General features: G+C 36.0%; 1 protein-coding gene across 1 annotated transcript in view; it reads right to left on the bottom strand.

Moving 5' to 3' along the window:
• Positions 1-2,878: 2,878 nt before the first annotated feature.
• The window catches only part of CACNA2D1 (calcium voltage-gated channel auxiliary subunit alpha2delta 1), a 319,906-nt gene continuing 302,312 nt past the window's right edge, over positions 2,879-20,472 (bottom strand). Inside the window, exons 38-39 of the mRNA XM_015572696.1 lie at positions 19,785-19,867; positions 2,879-6,999 (exon numbers count right to left, since the gene is read on the bottom strand). Coding sequence (XP_015428182.1) covers positions 6,883-6,999; positions 19,785-19,867 — 200 coding nt within the window. The 3' untranslated portion in view covers positions 2,879-6,882. The remainder of the gene's footprint in view (positions 7,000-19,784; positions 19,868-20,472) is intronic.

Genomic DNA, 20,472 nt, shown 5'->3' with positions numbered 1-20,472 from the left:
TGCCTTCATAATGAGGACTAGAGCAGTGTTACAACATTTAGGAATTTTACATATCTGTATGATTTTGAAATTGATAAAAGGAGGGTTGAAGCACCAGTGATGACAACTGACAAGTTTGTTAACAATTTTGCAGTTTAAAATAGTTATTAACACAGGTAGTGTGGCTCAGTGGTTGAGCCTCGACACATGAACCAGAAGGTGATGGTTCAATTCCTGGTCAGGGCACAGGCCCAGGTTGTGGGCTCAATCCCTAGTAGGGTCATGCAGGAGGCAGCTGATCGACGATTCTCTCTCATCATTGTTGTTTCTCTCTCTCTCTCTCTCTTCCTGTCTGAAAACAATAAAAAATATGTTTAAAAATTGCTATTATCAGCTATCCCATAATTTCACAAAGGAGAGATCAGTTTTCCTTAAACTAAACAATTAAAGAAAGAGAATATCTGGAAAAGAGCAGTCCCTCTCAGTACTGGGAATTGGCTATCTTACTCCAACCTAGCTTCATTATACATTATCCTTATATCAGTGGAAGTGTTATAAGTAATCTTTAAAGGCATATTAGAGTCTTGAGGTACTCAAGACTATTGTGATTACAGTAAAGCTTTTTTTTTTAAAAAAAATTGTGCACCTAAGAAAACATTTTGAAAAAAAATTGACTATGCATTTTGATAAATTTATTTTAAGGTATTAATAATTACAATTTAGTAAGATGTTTGAGTCCAGGTTTACAATTAAAATATTAGCGGTGCAAATACAAAAACTGCCTAATCTATCATTACAGTAAATATGTTGAAGAAGCTATGTTATATCTAGCACATTTGACACTGGCATATGCTGAGTGGTTTTATTGATTTATTAGGATACAAAAAAACTACTTTAATGTGACATTCCTACTAATTATGGCAAATTATATTGGTTTTTCAATTATGGCAGTAATGTCATTTTTTTTACTTTTTAAAATTTATCCCTATTGTTTAAAGTTTTATAAATGTCCCCTTTTTTCCCATTGACCTCGCCATCTCCCCACTCCCATCCCTTCTCTAGACCTTTACCCCACTGTTATCTGTGTCCTTGGGTTATGCAAATATGCATATAAGTTCTTTGGTTGAGTTATGTTGAATTTCTCTCTTAAATATATTTTTTAAAAAAGTTAGTCAATTTAAATAGAAAATATTAAATAAATGGTATTGTTGATTGAATACCAATTTGCAGAAAATTGTAGCGGTGCTCTATGAATAGCTCCACTTTAAGAAACAAATAATTTGAGAATCTAGAGATGCCCAAGATGTTGACTTTCTTAGTACTTTATACCAGCCACTAAACTTTTTCAGCGGTAGTCCAAACTAAAGGTCAGAGATAACAATATGACTTTCCAACCTAAAATGCTAAGACCTAGTTGAGTATGTTGCAAAGAGACTACCAAAATGTGTCTGCAGATATAGAAAGGAATATTTTAATTCTAGGTGTATAACAGTAATTAATAGGGCTAACGGGCAGCGGTTGATGTTTGATTTTGCTGTTTTAAAAAGAGGTGTCCTGAATGTGTTTGCAGGCAGAGGGAAGTGAGCCTGCAGAAAGGGAGGACTGGATATGCTTAAGAAAGAACTGATGAAACGAGGTCCCCAGGGAAGAGGCGGGCGGAGGGGCGGGCAGGTGGTGGCACCAAGATGATTGATAGAGGAAATGAGGGGAGAGGATTGATTGAGGAGATACATTGGTACAGAATGGAGCCAGATGTTTAAAAAACAAATGTTATCTACCTTATACTTTGAGGTAGGGATTTTCCTGTTAAAATGCCTTGATCAGAAACTGAGTCAAATTTTCTAGTAACCACCAACTTTGGTACCTACATACCACATTCCTCTCACATGGAAGTCTTTTTTGCTCTCTCATGGAAGTCCCCAGAAAGAAACGTGACTGACATTATACTGGGTTCCACGCAATGTCAGGCTTCTTACTTTATTATTCAGTGAGCACAGGGTGGCAGGTGATAAGCTGGTATCAATGCAAAAGGAATCTAGAGTGTGTGTGTGTGTGTGTGTGTGTGTGTGTGTTTAAACTCTATAAACTTCATTGTCTTAGCTGGCATAAAATAGCTAGCAGGAATTTTTAAATACTAGAGGCCTGGTGCGCGGATTCGTGCACCGGTGAGGTCCCTTGGCGTGTCCTGTGGGGACTGGGCCAAAACTGGCAGTCCAATGCCACCTGCTGCTCCCACTCATCCCAGCCCCGCTGCACCTGCCAGTGGGCTCGTGCTCAGACAGTCCCGATCAGGAGAGGCTCATGCCTCAGCAGTGGCGCTCGCCAGTCATGAACCCTGTGTCTGGCGCCTGTTGGTCAGCTGAGCGGTGCTCCCGCTGTGGGAGGGCACTGACCACCAGGAGGCAGCTCCTGCATTGAGCAGATGCTCCCTGGTGGTCAGTGTGTGTCATAGCGACCAGTCGCCTGGTCATTTGGTCGTTTAGGCTTTTATATGTATAGATTAATCAGATGTAATAAAAGGTATGCATTGTTCAGATATTTTAACAATTTTCCTTCAAACTGTTTTCCGAAGGTATTTAAAGAAACCTGGAAACATTTTTGCTTAGAATTTTTGTGGGCTTTTTTACTATAGAAATTGGAAGTCTGATTTAATAAGTTTCTAAAGGCCTTGATGGCAAAAGTGCACGTGATAAGGGTCAGAGTTAAGGGAAGGAGTTGCAAGTACATTAGTTTATTCATGAGTTGAGGTTTGTAATTGTAGAAGTACTTTGCAATCTCAGCTTTTGCTTCCAAAATCTAGAATTATCTCCACAGGAAGGTGGCTTTCTTAAAATATATTTATGATAGAAACCAGTCTTTTTCAACAGGATTTTAAGTAATTAAATAATTCAAACTGTCGTGACTTTAAATGATAAACTTTTATTCTGAATATACTGTTTTTGCACAAGATTTAACACAACATTTTCTGGGATTATAAATATTTTTATAACAGTATTATACAAATTTTTACAAAATGTTTTTATCAGGCTACTTGATTTTCACAAAAGTGTCAAGAGAACAGAATAAATGGGAGAAAAGATCTTTTGTTCACAAAGCCACTTGGCCTTTTGCATGGATGCACACTGAGCATTTTAATAAAAACATCCTAAAAAGCATGATCCAACAACCATACAGCACAACAAAAACGATAGCTTTGTCAGGTCACACTGTAAACTCAATTGGCATCTATACAAGACAGTATCCCATTAGTCTCAGAGGAATTTCTCCGAGTGAATTATGTGAGCTATATAAACAAAGAACATGAAACTATTGGTAAGGGTTGTCTAAGTTTTTGAAATTCTGGATCTTTTCCAACACTTGATACATGAGTTATATTGATTTGCTCTTTACATCAATGCACATGGATTATTAGCAATATTAACATTCTGAGGAAACATTTGAGGAAAACAACATTCCGATTACAATAAAGTATTTGAAATTGGGGGAAAGTGAAACCATCCTTCTATTCTACACTTTTTTAAAAAACAAAGTCACTAGACTTGTTTCACTGAATCAAACTCTGTATCTCTGGACATTTTAATGTCAACTAACATGATCAATGGAATAGTTTAGAGTTTTAAATTAAGACATAGAATTTCAGCTTTGGTGGAGAGAAAGATTTAAATGAGATGGAAAATACAAGAGAGCATCAAATAAGCAAGTAACACTTGGGTCAGAAAGGTCACTTAAAAGGGATACTGCCTATTTGAATCCAGTAAGGCCCGTTTTAAAGTTAATAAAAGGAATATTACAAGAAAACTTACAAATGGCAGCAACACTGTTCCGTTTTTATGTTTTTGTTTTCCAAGTTAAGCAATAATGCTTCAAGCATTAGAAACATGAAAAAAGATCATACTAAAATCTTACAGGTCCAGGACCTCAAAATCTCTTCAATCAAACTTGCTAACTATGTCATATTAAAAACCTGGTACAAATATGGACCACGATAGGTGTTTGGCAGTAATGCTGGTTGTTCAAATGAAGAAAACCATTAATGCAAAATTTATTCCTGTTACTCAACACCAATGCAAGAGTGATTTGAATTCGTTTTAATGACAAACTACATTAAAGCTGTATGAGTATTGCACAAATGAAGAGTTTAAGAGCTTTTCTCTTGATTTCTTGTACTGTTCAGTCTTAGAAACTCAATATATATAATAGGTTAAAATTTAAGTTTTTGACAACAATTAGAACTCAGAGAAAAATCTGAAATTAAAGATAAAAATTTGATGGGATGAGTGTTACTGTCTTACAGAAAAGTAAGTATGCAAAAGGCATGAAGACAAGTATTAGGACCCAGAACAATTTTTAGTCAGAGCACATTCTTACCCAATTTATAATCATGTATGTGGCTGTCATAATATATTAGTATATTGTATCGCAGAAAATAAAGGATCATAGCAAGACTCATGCATTAAATATATTTTGATGGCAAATGAAATCAAATAGGATCCTGCCAAGAGATGCCACATTTAACTGTCATTAATACAATAATGTAGTCAATGAATACATACTATTTCAGTGACATTAGTCATGAAAATATATTTAATAGATTTTAAAGATAATTTTAAGGTAGTCTGTTGTATGCTGGAAGCAATTCCATTGTTTAATGTGTTGCTTATATACACAAACTAACAATTTTATATTTTGATACCCCCTCCCAACACTTTCTTGATTTAAAATAGTCTAGCAAAAGTTAACAATAAGTTTTAAATATTTAATTAACAAACAACATGATTTAAACATTTCTAGAGTGAGAAATTCCACTTTTTGTTTTTAAATCACTTTGGTGTTTTCTAAAATGTCAATACCAGTTACAAATGAGACTACAAAATCACAATGCATTAGAAATGGTAACTGATGTAGACTCTTAGAACAATAGTTGGCAAAGTGAATCCATTTCCCAATCCCCCCATTTTTAAATAAAAAAATATTTTAAATAAGGAAATGTACACAAATAGTACCTAGGGTATATTGGCGGTAGGAGGGGATTACAAATGTATGCAAAGCTAAAGACAAAACAAATATACCCTCTAAGCTATGCTAAAGAATTTGTTATATCTTTGCTATGTGGAGCATATTAAAGCATGCTGGATAATCTTAATAAGATTCTGACTTTAAAAGGATATATAAGAAAATTCCCAGCATATACACACACCAATATTTGGCATGTTCAAAAAAGAACAAATGCATTTTACCATAAAAAATATCTGTATACTTCCAACCTTCAGCAGAATTACTCGCTACAACTAGAGTTACACATTCAGTTTTCACCCTTTCTTTAAATACTGTTTACTCTTGAAAATAAATTTTAAAGTATAAGTAATATTCAGCTTCCATATTCATCTATAATGAAATATTTGATTTACTATGCTAACGATTTTCACCAATGAGGCTGTATAAAACAATTTTGATTATTCATCATCAAGTATTCATGTGCATAACATATAGATTCAAGGTTTCCTATTTGTTCAGATTTTAGTAAAACCCTTATCAACCTGCATGGAAATTGTGGTCAAGTGATCAGACCACTGCAAATGGAGGGAGAAAGCAGCAGCAGCAGCAGCAGCAGAAATGTTTGGGTTGTAGGTGCCACTGTTCAAACGAACAAAGAGGAAACCTAGGATGAATCTTCATTGAGAACATATATGTGCTTTCAAAAAATAAATGTGTCAAATCTGATTTATGTACTTAAAATATCTGTACACAGGCTTTCACGCAAAAGCACGAATCTGTATAAAATCCGTCAGTTCCCATTTCACCGTTTATCTAACCCAGTCATTCAGCATTTACATTGCACAGTATATTCAGAGTAGTTTAACAACGTTTTTAAAGATGACTTAGGTGCATTACACTGCAAGGTTCAGATTCTTACATAACAATAATGTCACTCGGTTAACTGTTCAATGGACTATACAGTGAAGAGAAAAACAAACTGAAAGTTAAAATAGCAGCAGCATCATGCAAAATACCCTTGGTAACCAAAGTTCATTTATCACAAGAAAAAACATCTTCCCCTCCCCGCAACAAGCTTTTCTTAGAGCATTTTGAAATATCTGGCTAGCACTACATAACTCTACTGTGAACAAAGGACCAGTACACTGAAGCAATTAGTAAGGGCTTACATTTGTGAGGAAATACGTCGCATATTCAAATTTTACCCTCAAGCACCTTTAGTATAATAATTTCTTAGTTATTATTTTCAAACAACCAATTTATTACCCCACCAAAACTTAATTAGTCATCATCTGTGTTATATTTTTTGGCAGAGAAGCCATTCTTCATAAGGCATTTTATTCATGGCAAATTTTTTTTATAGAAAATTAGCCATTATTTCTATTTCAACAGATTACATCGATGTTAATTCTCTCTATATATACATATTTCAATAATAACTACTCAAAGCAGGAAATAATGGTCAACAGAATAAGTAAAGGCAAAAAAAAAAAACACGACATTTTTCTCCCCTAGAGGTTTTCTTGGTAAAAGAACAAGGATTGCAGCAAGTCAAATTCCAGGTCAAAGTCAAGACAATTTCTATGAGTCATAAACAGTTGTGTGGGGAGCCCTTTTACAAGTAATCACCAACAATGCAACAACAAACTTTCAAATTTTCCAGGAAAGCACGCACAGAATTTTGCTTTGATGTTATACATGGATGATGCAACATTCAGACAAGTTGCAGGATCTGGCACCCTGACATGCAGCCAGTGGGTGCGTTATGAGTCTGCGCCTTAGACTTATGCCATGTTGTGGGCCCAGCTAATGTTCTGCTGATCCGAGGTTGACCCTAGGTTACTGCAGTTGAGGACTCATGTTTAGGCAGGGTCTGGAGTTTAATTATGCAGATTTGGTTTTGGAAGGTCATAACTGGCAGTGTCTGATGCCAGATAAAAGCCAAAGAAGTACAAACTGGATTCCAATGATGGACCACAGGGAGGCATTTAATCCAGAGGCACCACCACAGTCTGTATAATCCTCCTGTTGGAAAGAACAGGAAAAAGAAAAATCCTGAAAAATATTTAGTAAGACATCTTTCAGAGCACCCAGGTTTAGTCCACTTCTGAACTCACCTTATAAAATTTCTCTTAGTCCAAATAAATTACATTCTCCTAGATTTCATTGTTCAGTGATTTAGTATAAAGAAATTTCCCTAGTACCAATTAGAATGCTTTATAATTTTATTGTAGATTCTGATGATAATGAAAGAAAATATTTTAATAGTCAATGCTATTTTGAGTTATGTATCAATTTCTAAATTTAAAAACAACAAACTTTCATAGGATTAACTGTTCCCATAAATTCAAGAAATAAAAATAAAATTTAACAGCATGTTTTATAATTGCCACAAATTATGTTTTTAGTGATTATGCGCAATTAGGCAAATTTTGGGACTGGTAAAATAAATAAATTTGAGAAGTGAACTTCTATCTTCCATATCCCTTACATCTAGTTTCAAAGGTGAACATACCATATGGCACATGTAGCATCTGGACCTCCATCAAGAATTAAAATAAAAAGAAGAATAACGTATTTGAACCATAAATGAAAGGACACTCTGAAACATATATCTTAAATGGGCTAAGTTATCAAGTTTTGTTTAGAAAACCATGAATGTAGGTAATGCATATACTCATTTGGATTACCCAATGTCTAGTTGTGGTTCATTACGTTCCCTACAAATGCAAAATTATTATTTATCTTTTATTCCAAAGTTCTGTATTCTGTAACATTTTCTATATCCTTTCATTCCTTTTAGTATGTTGAATTTAATAGAAAACCCTCATATCTAATTATTTTTCTAAACATCATTTAAGAATTTACTAATCCAAGTTTCAGCTTCCACTAACAAAAATATTATGTTAAGTATGTGAGTACAAAAATAATTAAGCAAATATTCTATTCAGAATATTTATACAAAGACTCTGAGCTCCCAGAGAATAGAACATTGACTCTTTGCTCACTGTGGTTTAATACAGTGATTGCTACCCAATAAGTAAAATTTCTTTCTTGAATTGTATTTGAGGCAGAACTCTTTTGTTTCTCTAACAGAATTTTTGAGGAAAAAGAATCTATTTAAGGGAAATTTCATTTTTAAAAGATAGGCCCTAAATCTAAAGAGACAGTTAAAAAATGATCAATTCTCAGTCCTCATCCTATTTGACTTTTCAGGGGCATTTGACAAAATACAATAAATATTCTCTCCTTGAAATATTTTCTCATGCATCTTTTCTCCACACTTGTTTGTGGTTCTTCTTACTCTTTTCAGCTTCTTTTCTTCAGAATCTCTCCATGTTAGATTATTCCAGGGGCTATTTCTCACTCATATTTTCTTCTTTATTTATACTTTCTTCCTAAGTGTTCTAATCCAGCCCTGGAGCTTTAAATTTCACCCATTTGTTACTCATATTTTTATTATTTTTAATATGAAAACAACGTTGTTGTTTTTCCAAAAAAAAAACCCACAGCTTTATTGAATTATAATTGACAAATAAAATGGCAAGATATTTAAAGTATACATTGTGGTGACTTGATTATGAAAGGATGGCTCCTATCAAGATAATTAACACATCCATCACCTCACATACTAATTTATTTTCCTTTGGTGAGAATATTTAATATCTACTCCCTTAGTAAATTTCAGTTTTGCAGTGTTACCAACATTGTCATCAATTATAGTCACTATGTTTTATTGGATCCTCAGGCCTTACACTTTTATCAACCTCTCCCCATTCACTCATCACTGGGCAGCAATTTTATGAGTTTGAAATTTTTTTTTTTAAGATTCCATATACAGTGGGGCCTTGACTTGCGAGTTTAATTCATTCCGTGACAGAGCTCGTAACTCAAATTACTCGTATGTCAAATCAAAAAGTGAACGAGTGAGACACGTGATGCTGGGCTGATGTCGTGGTGTTCACTGTGACGTTTGCTGCACCAACTAGCGGTGGGGTATCTGAAGCTGGCTCGTAACCCGAATTTTAGCTCGCAACTCAAAGCAAAAAATTGGCCGAGAGACGGCTCATATCTCAAAAAACCCGTTAGTCAGGACACTCGTAAGTTAAGGCCCCACTGTATATAGTAAGTGATACCATGCAGTATTTGTCTTTCTTTGCTTGGTCTATTTCACTTAGCATAATGCCTCAAGGTCAGTCCATGTTGTTTTTTTGCAAATGACAAGATTTGATTTTTTTAAGGCTGAATGAAATTCTAGTATTTATATAAACTTTTAGGTTGTTTCCATATCTTGGCTACTATAAATAATGATGCACTGAATACAGGAGTGTATATATCTTTTCCAGTTAGTGTTTTCATTTTCTTTGGATAAATACCCAGAAGTAGAATTTCTGGATAATACTGTAGCTCTATTTTTAAAAACTTTAAGGAACCCCCATACTGTTTTCCACAGTGGCTGCACCAATTTACATTCCCCAAAATGTAAATTTTCTCCACATCCTTGCCATCATTTATTTTCTCTTGTCTTTTTTACAATAGCCATTCTAATAGGTATGAGTTGATTTTCACTGTGGTTTTGATTTGCATGTCACTCTTAATTAGTGATGTTGAGCCTCTTGTCAAATGCCTGGTGGCTACCTGTATGTCTTCTTTGAAAATATGTTTATTCAGATGCCGGAAGCCAATTCCAGCATGTCAGCAAGGGCTGAATCATCTGGAGTGGCAAGGGCCTTTCCCCAAACCTGAAAAGGGATGATTGCTTGCTGCCAGACAGCTCAGGGCATCTTAATCTACATGTTACTGCCTCCTACTGGCCAAACACCTGAACAGCCAGAGGCAAATTCCTCCAATCTGACAATGGATTCTATACCCAACCCTACCCTTTGAAGTGTATATCTCCACCTTGCCTTAGGACAATTTGTGTTAATAAATAGCAAGGGGTCCTCCCGAGACAAGGAGATCTTAGTTTCTTTAGCTAGGCTCCTCTGACCCACAAATGCCTTTCAAAATTATGTTTTGTCTCTGGACTCTTATTTAATTTATGCACAGCCCCTTCTCCAGATTTCTGAACCCTTCTTGATGCCGGATCAAGACCCCTGGCATTCAGATCCTCTGTCTGTTTTTAAATTATTTATTTTTAGATACTCAGTTTTATGAGTTCTTTCTATATTTTGGGTACTGGCCCCTTATCAGATATATGACTTGTAAATATTCCCTCCCATTCAGATGATGCCTGTTTTTCTTTCATATTTGGGTTGGTTCTTTGTCTCACCATGATTTCTCTTCTCAGAGTGTTTGGTTATGTAGTTCTCTCTCTGCTTTCGGTGAGAAGCAGTGCTTGTCTGAGTTCACGCAGTCACGCTGCTTGAGATCCCTTGTTTCCAGGTTAGTAGCTGGTCTCTGGATCCCCTCCCATTCAGTAGATTGAGGATATGGATATATATATACTAGAGGCCCAGTGCACAAAAATTTGTGCACTCGGTGGGGAGGGGGCATCCCTCAGCCTGGCCTGTGCCCTTTCGCCATCTGGGACCTCTCGGGAGATAAGGACCTGCTGGCTTAGGCCTGCTCCCGGGTGGCAGAGGGCAGGCCCTGGTCGGGTTCAGAGCAGGGCCGATTGGGGAGTTGGGGCACCGCCCCCTGTCATAGGTTTGTCTATTTTAATTATCTTTTGTTTCATTTATGTTTTCTATTTTCTTTTTAGTCTCTAATTTATTTATTTCTGCTATGATCTTTGTTATTCCCTGACTTCTAATACCATTGTGATTAGTTTGTTGTTGTTTTTTGTTTGTTTTTTACATCCTAGAGGTATAGATTTAGGTTATTTGAGATTTTTAAAATTGTTACTATAGGTATTTATCACCATAAACTTTCCCTTTATAAGTACTTTACTACTTCCCATAGTTTTGGTATGTTTTACTTCCATTTCTCCTTTGAATGATTATTTAAGAGCGTGTTTCTTAATCTCCACACATTTATAAATTTTCCAGTTTTCTCCATGTAATTGATTTTTATTGTCATACAGTTGTGGTCAAAAGGATGCTTGATATAATTTTTTCTTGATAATAATAATCATTTTACATTTATTAAGTCGTCTTTTATGGCATAAAATATGTACTATTGGAGAGAATGATCCCCATGCAGTTTAGAAGAATGTCTATTCTGCTGCTTTGGGGTGGAATGTTGTTAATGTCTCTAACATTCTTCTGCTCTAATTTGTCACTTAGCTCCAGAGTTTCCTCATTGATTTTCATTAATGAAAGTAGGGAATTAATGTCCCCTAATATTATTGTACTAGAGGCCCAGTGCATGGATCTGTGCACCAGTGGGGTCCCTCAGCTTGGCCTGTGCCCTCTCAATCTGGGACCCCTCAGGAAATGTCAGAGAGCTGGATTTGGCCCAGTCCCCACAGGCCAGGCCAAGGGACTTCTCTGGGTTACGATGCTGGTGAAGCAGATTCAGGGCTGAAGTGCCCCAGCAGCAACCTAACCCCTGGCCGATTCCGCAAGAAATTGTGCTCTCTCCTCTACTGGTTGGAGTGTCTGCCCCCTGGTGGTCATTGCACGTCATAGCTACCAGGCGATCGGTTTAAGGGTTGGACATTGCTTAGGCTTTTATATATGTAGATTGCTGTCTATTTCTCCTTTTTTGTCTGTTAATATTTAATTGATATATTTAGGTGCTATATGTTGATGCATAAATATTTATATAAAGGTTATATCCTCTTTTTAAATGACTCCTTTATCATTATATAATGACTTTGTTTCTTATTACAGATTTTTTTTTAATCTTCACCCAAGGATATGTTTAAAGAGCAGGGGTGGGGAATAGTAGGGTGGGGAACATTAATGTAAGAGAGAAATATCAATCATTTGCCTACTATATGCACCCCAACTGGGAATCAAACCCCCAACCTTTTGGTACATGGGACAGTGCTCCAACCAAGACACATGGCCAGGGCTTTTTAATATAATTTTTGTCTGAAAGTCTAAGAAAAGCTACCCAAGCTTTCTTTTGGTTTCCATCTGCATGGAATATCTGTTTCCATTCCTTCACAATAAATCTATGTGTGTCTTTAAAACTTGAAGTATGTCTCTTGTGCACAGCTTATAATATTATCTTTTTTTAAAAAAAAATCCATTCAACCACTTTATGTCTTTAAATTGGAGAATTCAGTTCATTTGCATTTAGAGTAATTATTGATAGGTATTTTGTTAATCATTTTCTGGCTGTTTTCAAATTCCTTTGTTGCCTTTACTGCTCTTACTCTCTTCCTTTCCGATTTGATGTGTTCTTGTAGTGGTCTGTTTAAATCCCTTCCCCTTTATCTTTGGGTATGCAGTGTGTTTTTGATTTGTGGTTACCAAAGGCTTACATAAAACATCCTTTAACAGTGTATTTTTAAGGTGGTAACATTTTTAAGTTTGAATGCATTCTGAAGCCCTACATCAGTGGTTCTCAACCTTGGTTGCACATTAGAATCACCTGGGAATCTTTTTAAAGATTTTTCAGGAGGCCCAGAAATCAGGATTTTAAAAAGATTCCCAGGTGATTCTAATGCGCAGCCAAGGTTGAGAACCACTGCTCTATATTTTTACCCCCCACCACATTTTGTTATTGATATCACAATTTACATATTTTATCTTGTGTAATCATTAATTATATTATAGTTTTTTTTTCACTACATATTTTTGTACTAAGATCTTTTTTGGAAGCAAATTTGCAAAGCATTGTGCAACTCATCACATAAATTATCTCAGTTGTTTCTCATGGATGCCCAATGAAGTAGGTATTGTGTCCAGATTTTACACAGAATGCAAGTTTCAAAAAATAAGCCATTTGCCCACAATCACGCTGCTACGAAGCCAAATCATAATCTGTCTCATACACCAGGATGAACTCTTTAACAATCATATTAGATATATGTGATTATTAACCCACCACCATTATAACATTAATCTTAATTATGCGTTTACCATGTATAGTTTCATATGATTTCCTGTTACTAATTAACACTGTTTTACCTGCACTTAAAGAAGAGTCTTTAACATTTCTTATAAGTCTAGTGGCTATAAGTTCCTTCCGTTTCTGCTTGTCTCAAACTCTCTCTTCTTCAATTCTAAAGAACAATTTTCCCAGGTATTCTTGTTTGGCAGGTGTGTTCTTTAGCACTTTGATTATTATGTGCTGCTACCTTCAGTCAGATAGTCTTAGGGGTTCCCTTGTATGCAACAGTTTTTCTCTTACTACTTTTAATATTCTCTCCTTGTCTTCTACTTTGATAATTTAATTATAATGCATCTTAGTGTGGGTCTCTTTTTATTGAAATACTAGTGGCCCGGTGTATGGATTTGTGCACATAGAAAGGAATCAGGCTCCCTCCTCTCTGGTTCCAAGGTGTGTCACCTGAGAACCTGAGAACCACTGCTGCTAAGTCACCACAGCTTGGCAGCTCCTGTGTTGAGCATCTGCCCCTGGTGGTTAGTGTGTGTCATATGTACCAGCCAGTGGGTCTCTTTTTATTGAAATACTAGTGGCCCGGTGTATGGATTTGTGCACATAGAAAGGAATCAGGCTCCCTCCTCTCTGGTTCCAAGGTGTGTCACCTGAGAACCTGAGAACCACTGCTGCTAAGTCACCACAGCTTGGCAGCTCCTGTGTTGAGCGTCTGCCCCTGGTGGTCAGTGTGTGTCATATGTACCAGCCAGTCGACTGGTTGGTTGGACAGGATGGTAGCTCAGCCTTTTATATAGAGAGAGATTTGAAATATAACATTGTATAAATTTAAGGTGAACAATGTGTTAATTTGATGGATGAATATACTGTAATATGATTGTCATTGTAGCAATAATTAGTACCTCTATCATGTTATCTAATGATCCTTTCTTTCTAGTAGTAGCAATAATTAAGGTCTAGTCTCTTAGTAAGTTTGATGATTATAATACAATGCTATTATGTATATTCATTGTACTGTGCATTAGATATCTAGGACTTATTTACTACTTGTTGTTTGTACCCTTGAACAACAACTGTTCAATTCCCTCACCCCCCATCCATACTCTGATAGATACCATTCTGTTTTTACAATTTTTTTTAAGGTTCCACATATAAGTGATATTATACAAAGTACAAAGTGCTTGTCTTTTTCTGTCTGACTTATCTCACTTAGCATAATATGCTCCAGGTCTAACCATGTTATTAAGAATGGCAGAATGTCCTCCTTTCTCATAGCTAAAAAATATTCCAGTGTTAATTATTTGAGAAACCTCCCTATTGTTTTCCATACTAGTTGTACCAATTTATATTTCATCCAACAGTGTACAAAGGTTCCCTTTTCTAACATCCTTGTCTGCACTTATTGTTGCTCATCTTCTTGGTGAAGCCATTCCAACAGGTGTGAGATGGTATCTCATTGTGGTTTTGATGTGTATTTCCCTGATGAATAGTGAGTTTTAGGAGTGGGGGAAGAATCCATTACACCCAGATTCAGGCTGCTTGGAGGCTGAAGCAAATGTAAGCATCTTTTAAAATATGCAAGCCTTTCAGGAAAGGCTTGGAGATGGGCATGTCTGGTAGCTCACTCTACACTGAGCTCTGGGAGGACAGCTGGTTAAGAACCGTTTGTTTGCTACAGTCCTATGTTACCTGTGAATGCCAGCTGTGCTGGCCACCAGAGCCAAGTGATAAAGGGGTGCATTCTTAGAGTGGTGGTTGATAAGCCGAGATGCCAGATATGTTCAAAAATCTTCTCAGAGATACCAGAGACCTGGAGTGGGTCGGAGGATGAGCATGGCGGCATCGCCTACGGTGTCCAGCCTTTCAGGGAGGACTACAGTCAGCTCCTAAATATGTGCTAAATTAGAGGATTTACTCTCAGGCAAGAGCTTTTAAAGAATGCGAATATCCTCTGGCAGGGAAAGACTGGGAGAAGGCATTTCTGGCTGCTCTCTCTTCTCTGAGCCCTGGGAGGATGGTGGTAGTGAGCCCTCATGGGCCCATTCAAAACTTTTCCTTTGTTTGCTATGGTCTTGTGGGTCTCACGGATGCAAGCCCCTAGTGGCTTTGAGAGCTAGGTGTTTTGGGGGCCCATCGTCAGGTGGAAATCTTCAATCGAAACCCTTCCGTCTTCAGGAAGAACCTGGTAGTTGGCTCCTGATTTTAGGTTGATGTGCCAGGTGTGAGGCTTATGGTGATAGTATGTCTCAGCATTTCCCTCCCATTGCAATGTGGCTATTTTCTTGTTCATCCAAAGTATAGGGGTCACTCAGCCGGATTTCTTTCAGAAGGAATTTCGGTTTATAGGTGTAGGTTTGGTGTGTCTTGGGGCTTACTATGTCACCACTTTGGACCAGCACCTCAATTACTCACATTTTTATATCTTTTGCCCTACATTCTCCTCTGACCTCCAAATTCATTGATCTCTACCACCTCTACTCTTATATGGGCTCAGAAAGATATGAAGCTTGCCCCAAAACATGATTTTTCTAAATGACACATTTAGGAGTAGTGGATCAGGTCAGACAAGTCATCTGTGTTTCCTCCCTTTTTATCAAGTCTAATCCATCAACATGTCTTCTAGCTTCAAAATATATCCCCAAACCTACTACTTCTCATGTCTAAGTCACCATCACTTCTTGCCTAGACTCCTGCAAGCCTGCCTCATTGCTTCCACTCTTGTCCTTTTATGATCTTTTCTCATAAAGCAGTCTTCTCAAAACCATACATCAAATCATTTCACCCCCTTTCTTGAAATTTCTTATCGCTCTTAGAGCAGAATTTCTCGACAGAGCATTGTATGGTCTGGGACTTGGCTGTCTTTCCAGCTTCGCCCTCACCACTCATTCCGCTCTGATAACACTGCCTGTTTCTGCAAGAGGCGAAGGTGTTTACTATCTCGGGACTTTTGTACTCGTTCTTCTCTTTGTTCAGATACTTTCCCCTGTAGGTCGGGTTACCAGATTAAAAACAGGGTTCTTAATTATGTTTCAATTGAAAATAATTTTTTAATTTATACATACCTCCAATATCTCACAAGTAAGTACTTAATAGTAGGCGCTCAGTAAAGCAGCACATATATTGATTAGTTACAAACACAAAATACTAACTTAAAGCTTGTCATTATACCAGGAGTGTCTCCTAAGTTTTAGTTAAGTGGTGTTTTTTTTTTTTCATGTTATTCTTCTGCTTTTTTTTTAAAAAAATTATTGTCAAGAGTATTACAGATGTCCCCTATTTTCCCCCCCTTCACCCATCTCCAACCCCACCCTAGGCCATGCATATATGCTTATAAGTTGTTTGGTTTTTGATGGAAGAGAAAATTAGACGACAAACAAGACCCATTAATTCATTAAAGATATGTTTATCAAAGAAATTCTTATTAATGTAAAAATTATCCTAGAAAGGTATTATGGAAAGAAAAATATTCTCTCTGGCTTGAATCCATTTTCTTTATTTTCAAATGTGTGTTTGTTTTTTGAGGGGGGTGGGGGCTCATTTCCCCTGTGTGATGATGAGATATGTCTGTTTTAGCCTGCAAGGTGGTAGTTTAGATAAGTTATTTGGAGTCCCTGAAATCTGTAAGTTGATTCACACTAAAAAATCTGCCTCTTCAGTGTCCTGATCGTGCTTTCTCATGCATTTTGCATGGGCAACTACATTTACCAAGACTTGAAATTATTCCATGCAAGTAAATTATGAGCTATATTCTAAAAACATTCCAAATCACAAATGCATTGGTATGGGTGGAACTTCAGCATTCTCTGTTTTAAAGCGACCAAACTCCCACTAACATCATGACCAGATCAATCAAGTCTGATTTTTTAAAAGATTACTATAGTAGAAAATAAAAGCTTGGTACCTTGTTTCAGTATGACAGATTATACAGTGCTAATATTATATATATCTAAATATCTATCTATCTATCTATCTATCTATCTATCTATCTATCTATCTTTCTAGAATATATATACACACACACAATAGAGTAATTTTAGTAGATTTTTTCCAGGGTTGTCTCTCAAAGAAATCTTAAAAAGATACACCGAGAATTCCTCATTCCTATTTTCACTTTTCAGTTACTTATTAAAAAACCCTACATGCCCCCTACTGAGGATTGCCCTCAACCAGGGAAAGTACCCTGACAGGGAACAGAGCCGATGATTTCTGGTGCAGGGGACGATGCTTAACCAACTGAGCCACACCAGCCAGGGTAAGGGAGAATGATATTTTTTTTAAAAAATGTTCATACAGAGAGTTTAATTTTGGTATATTTTTTAGTATTTAAACCAGATAGGTTTCTTCACTTGGTTTTCACAGTAAAAAAAAAAAAAAAAATTCCATTATTATCCCAGGACAAATGCAGTTGTTTTCTGAATATCCTTCTGCCACTCCCTTTTCCCTCTGATAAGCTCACTCCATCCATAGTAATGGCCACATCTCCATCTAGTGGCTTCCTAATCAATGACTACCTGGACAACAATGACGAAAGAACAAACACAACCAAAGTGGTCCTAGTAATAATAACCAGGGTGAATCAAGGCCATCAGAAAAGAAACTGCAAAACTATAAATAAAACCCTGAACACAAACTCAGGCCCTAAAACATCTATTTAGTTACATTGATTATGTAATTCAGTAAATGGCAAAAGGTTAATAAATAATGATTATTTTGCCCTAGATAATGTAAGTGATATTTAAGTAAAATGAAATTGGGAGCACTTATACAGTAAGAGCATCAAAATTTTGGTAGTAAATATCTAAAAAGTTGTTTAAAAAAGAAAAAAAGTAGAATGATTGAATTATTAAGTAATGATTAAATGGAGATGACCAGCTCTAGTAATTGTCCTTAAGGTATTTCTCTTTAGTAAAATTGAGACATTATGAAGCTTGTATAATTTTTTTCCACATTGACTTATTTTTTTTTTAAAAAACTGAGAAAATACTGATTTTTAAATATAGAATGTTGTGTTCAGTTTAAGATTAGAAACTTATGCAACATTTGAAATTAGCTATTTATAATTAGCACTGGTATTTTAATAACCTGGTTTCAGGACATTTAGGGATATGGATTATTTTTTTAAATTTCGAGCCAAACACAAAAACAAAGAAAAATTAGAGAAAGTGACTGACCATCCACACCACATGAAAACTTGCAGTAAAATGAAGATAGGAGTTGACATCATGGTACAGGCACGACTCGTTGTGCATATAAGTTGATCCTATTAATAACAGGCAAAGTAGCAAGAACAGGAAGAAAGAAAGAAAACACAGAAAAGAAGACATACAAGATGAGATTTCATGCAATTTGCTGGCAGTTAGCAGTTTATGTGGGCCTCCATCCAGAGCGGATTCACAGTGACCATTGCAAACAAGCATCACTGAAATAGTCCACTGCTAAGGAAACACAGACATTATTAGCACATTAAGCTACAGAGCAAGAGTTGTACTTTCACCCACAATCCACTGTATAATTTATAGGAATTTGAACATTTTTGTCTTAAATATAGAGCTTCATAGGGTAAAAATATTTTTGAGTAATAGGGATTTTATATGATCTTTAAAGTTCATCTGAAGGAATTTAACCTCAGTCTTTGATGGTAAATAGCTGATGAGCGATGCTACCCTTGGGCCCACATACAACATTCTTTGGGGAATGATTTGACAAGGGCAAAGCTCCTGAAGGTGTAGTAGATAAAACAATAAGTCCTCATAGAATTTTTTAAAATTCTAACTGGGTAAAATGAAAAAGAACAATTAGCAATTCTGAAGTAAAACCCCATCAAAGGGAAGAGTCAGAGATAACAGAGATATACTTGCTAAAACATCTTGCTTTTTTAGCCTTATTCTCCAGATTTTCTTCTTTGCACCAATTATAATTTAAATTATCTAATTGCATAATATGTATCTATGGAAATGCTTAAGTACATAGTAAGCAAGTCTACTCTAAATAAATAAAAATCTCTATACACATCAATCAGTACATGATAGGAATTATTATATTCTAAAATTAGGGCCAAAGATAATAACGGTCTCTGTGTGCAAACCACTAAATGCAAAGGCACACCTTGAAGAATCAGAGAATTGAATATTATATTTAAAATTAATTTTTGAAAGTGGACAGGCATTTTGTAACCTTTATGTTTGAGAATAAAGTTTCTTAACTAAAATAATTTTAAAAGCATAAAGCTGATTATCGACACAGTGAGAATAGTGTTAGAGGAAGACAGCTGACCTATAGGAATATTAGCAGTTTGTTAAATAAAATTTTACAAAGCATATTTAATATGTTATCAACTTAACCCTGTGTAATTGACCTAGTCTAATTTCAAACAATATAAGAATAGTTAAGAGAAATAATATAAATCTAATCTATGACAGAATCAGAAACCATGTAAAAAAAGAATTATAAAACAATTAGATAATAGCCATTTAACAGGTTTTTAAATACCCTGAATAAACCCAAATTAATAAAAATAACTTTTATGTCTTCGAGGTTGGAATATAAATGAAGGTAGACAACTCATATACCATACGTAACATTTACTGTCCATGAAAGTCTTTAAAATCATCAGATTTGTAATGTTGGGTTATTAGTGAATTGATTGGAATTGTGTTTGAAAGTACAATTTCTGTGGGAAGGACAGATAGAAGAAGCAACTGGTAAGCTTATTCTAACCATGAAAAATATTGAAATGAAAAATCTATTTACCAGAAAGTACATCATGTTAATGAGAAACACTATGGCTCTTTAAGTACTTGTGGACAAGGACCATTGAGATAAAGTATTTTAATACAGTAAACATTTGGTCTTACCAAGTCATTGTTATCAAAACAGACGTCAGGCCCCTTTCGGTATCTGGGTTGCTTAACCATGTCACAAGGATTAGGACCATCAGCTAAAGAAACTTGTTAAGGAATATGAAATTACTTCCCCCCACACACAAATAAAGAAAATGCAATATATTTATTTCTCAAAGCAAGTAAGAGTTACCCATGTCATTACTCTAACCCAGCACAACCAGTTCAAGTACTTAGGGATTTAAGGAATTAAATTGCCACACATTTTTCTTGTCAGACTAGAGGCTGTGTGAAGAGATCAACTTTTTCAATTCTGACCATATATGGTCCCTGGCACATAAAAGTGGATGAATGATGCAGAGTATAAGACAGGGTCATACTTATAAAACAGTAGAGGGGAGAACCTGGGTGCAAAGATAGACAAAACCAACTTCTAATAATACTGGTAAATGTAAATTCTAAACATAGGTGAGAACTTTTTTAGCATTTGCCCCTGCTGTTTTTGAAAAAAATAAAAATAATAAATAAATACACACACACTAGAGGCCTGGTGCATGAAAATTTGTGCACTCAATGGGCGGGGGGAGGGGGAGCTCCCTCAGCCCGGCCTGTGCCCTCTCCCAGTCTGGGACCCCTTGGGAGATAATGACCTGCCAGCTTAGGCCTGCTCCCGGGTGGCAGGAGGCAGGCCCCATACCTAGGC

This window comes from Myotis davidii, unplaced genomic scaffold (assembly GCF_000327345.1).
Source record: "Myotis davidii unplaced genomic scaffold, ASM32734v1 scaffold49, whole genome shotgun sequence".
NCBI lineage: Eukaryota > Metazoa > Chordata > Mammalia > Chiroptera > Vespertilionidae > Myotis > Myotis davidii.
This window is presented reverse-complemented; position numbering and strand designations above follow the sequence as displayed.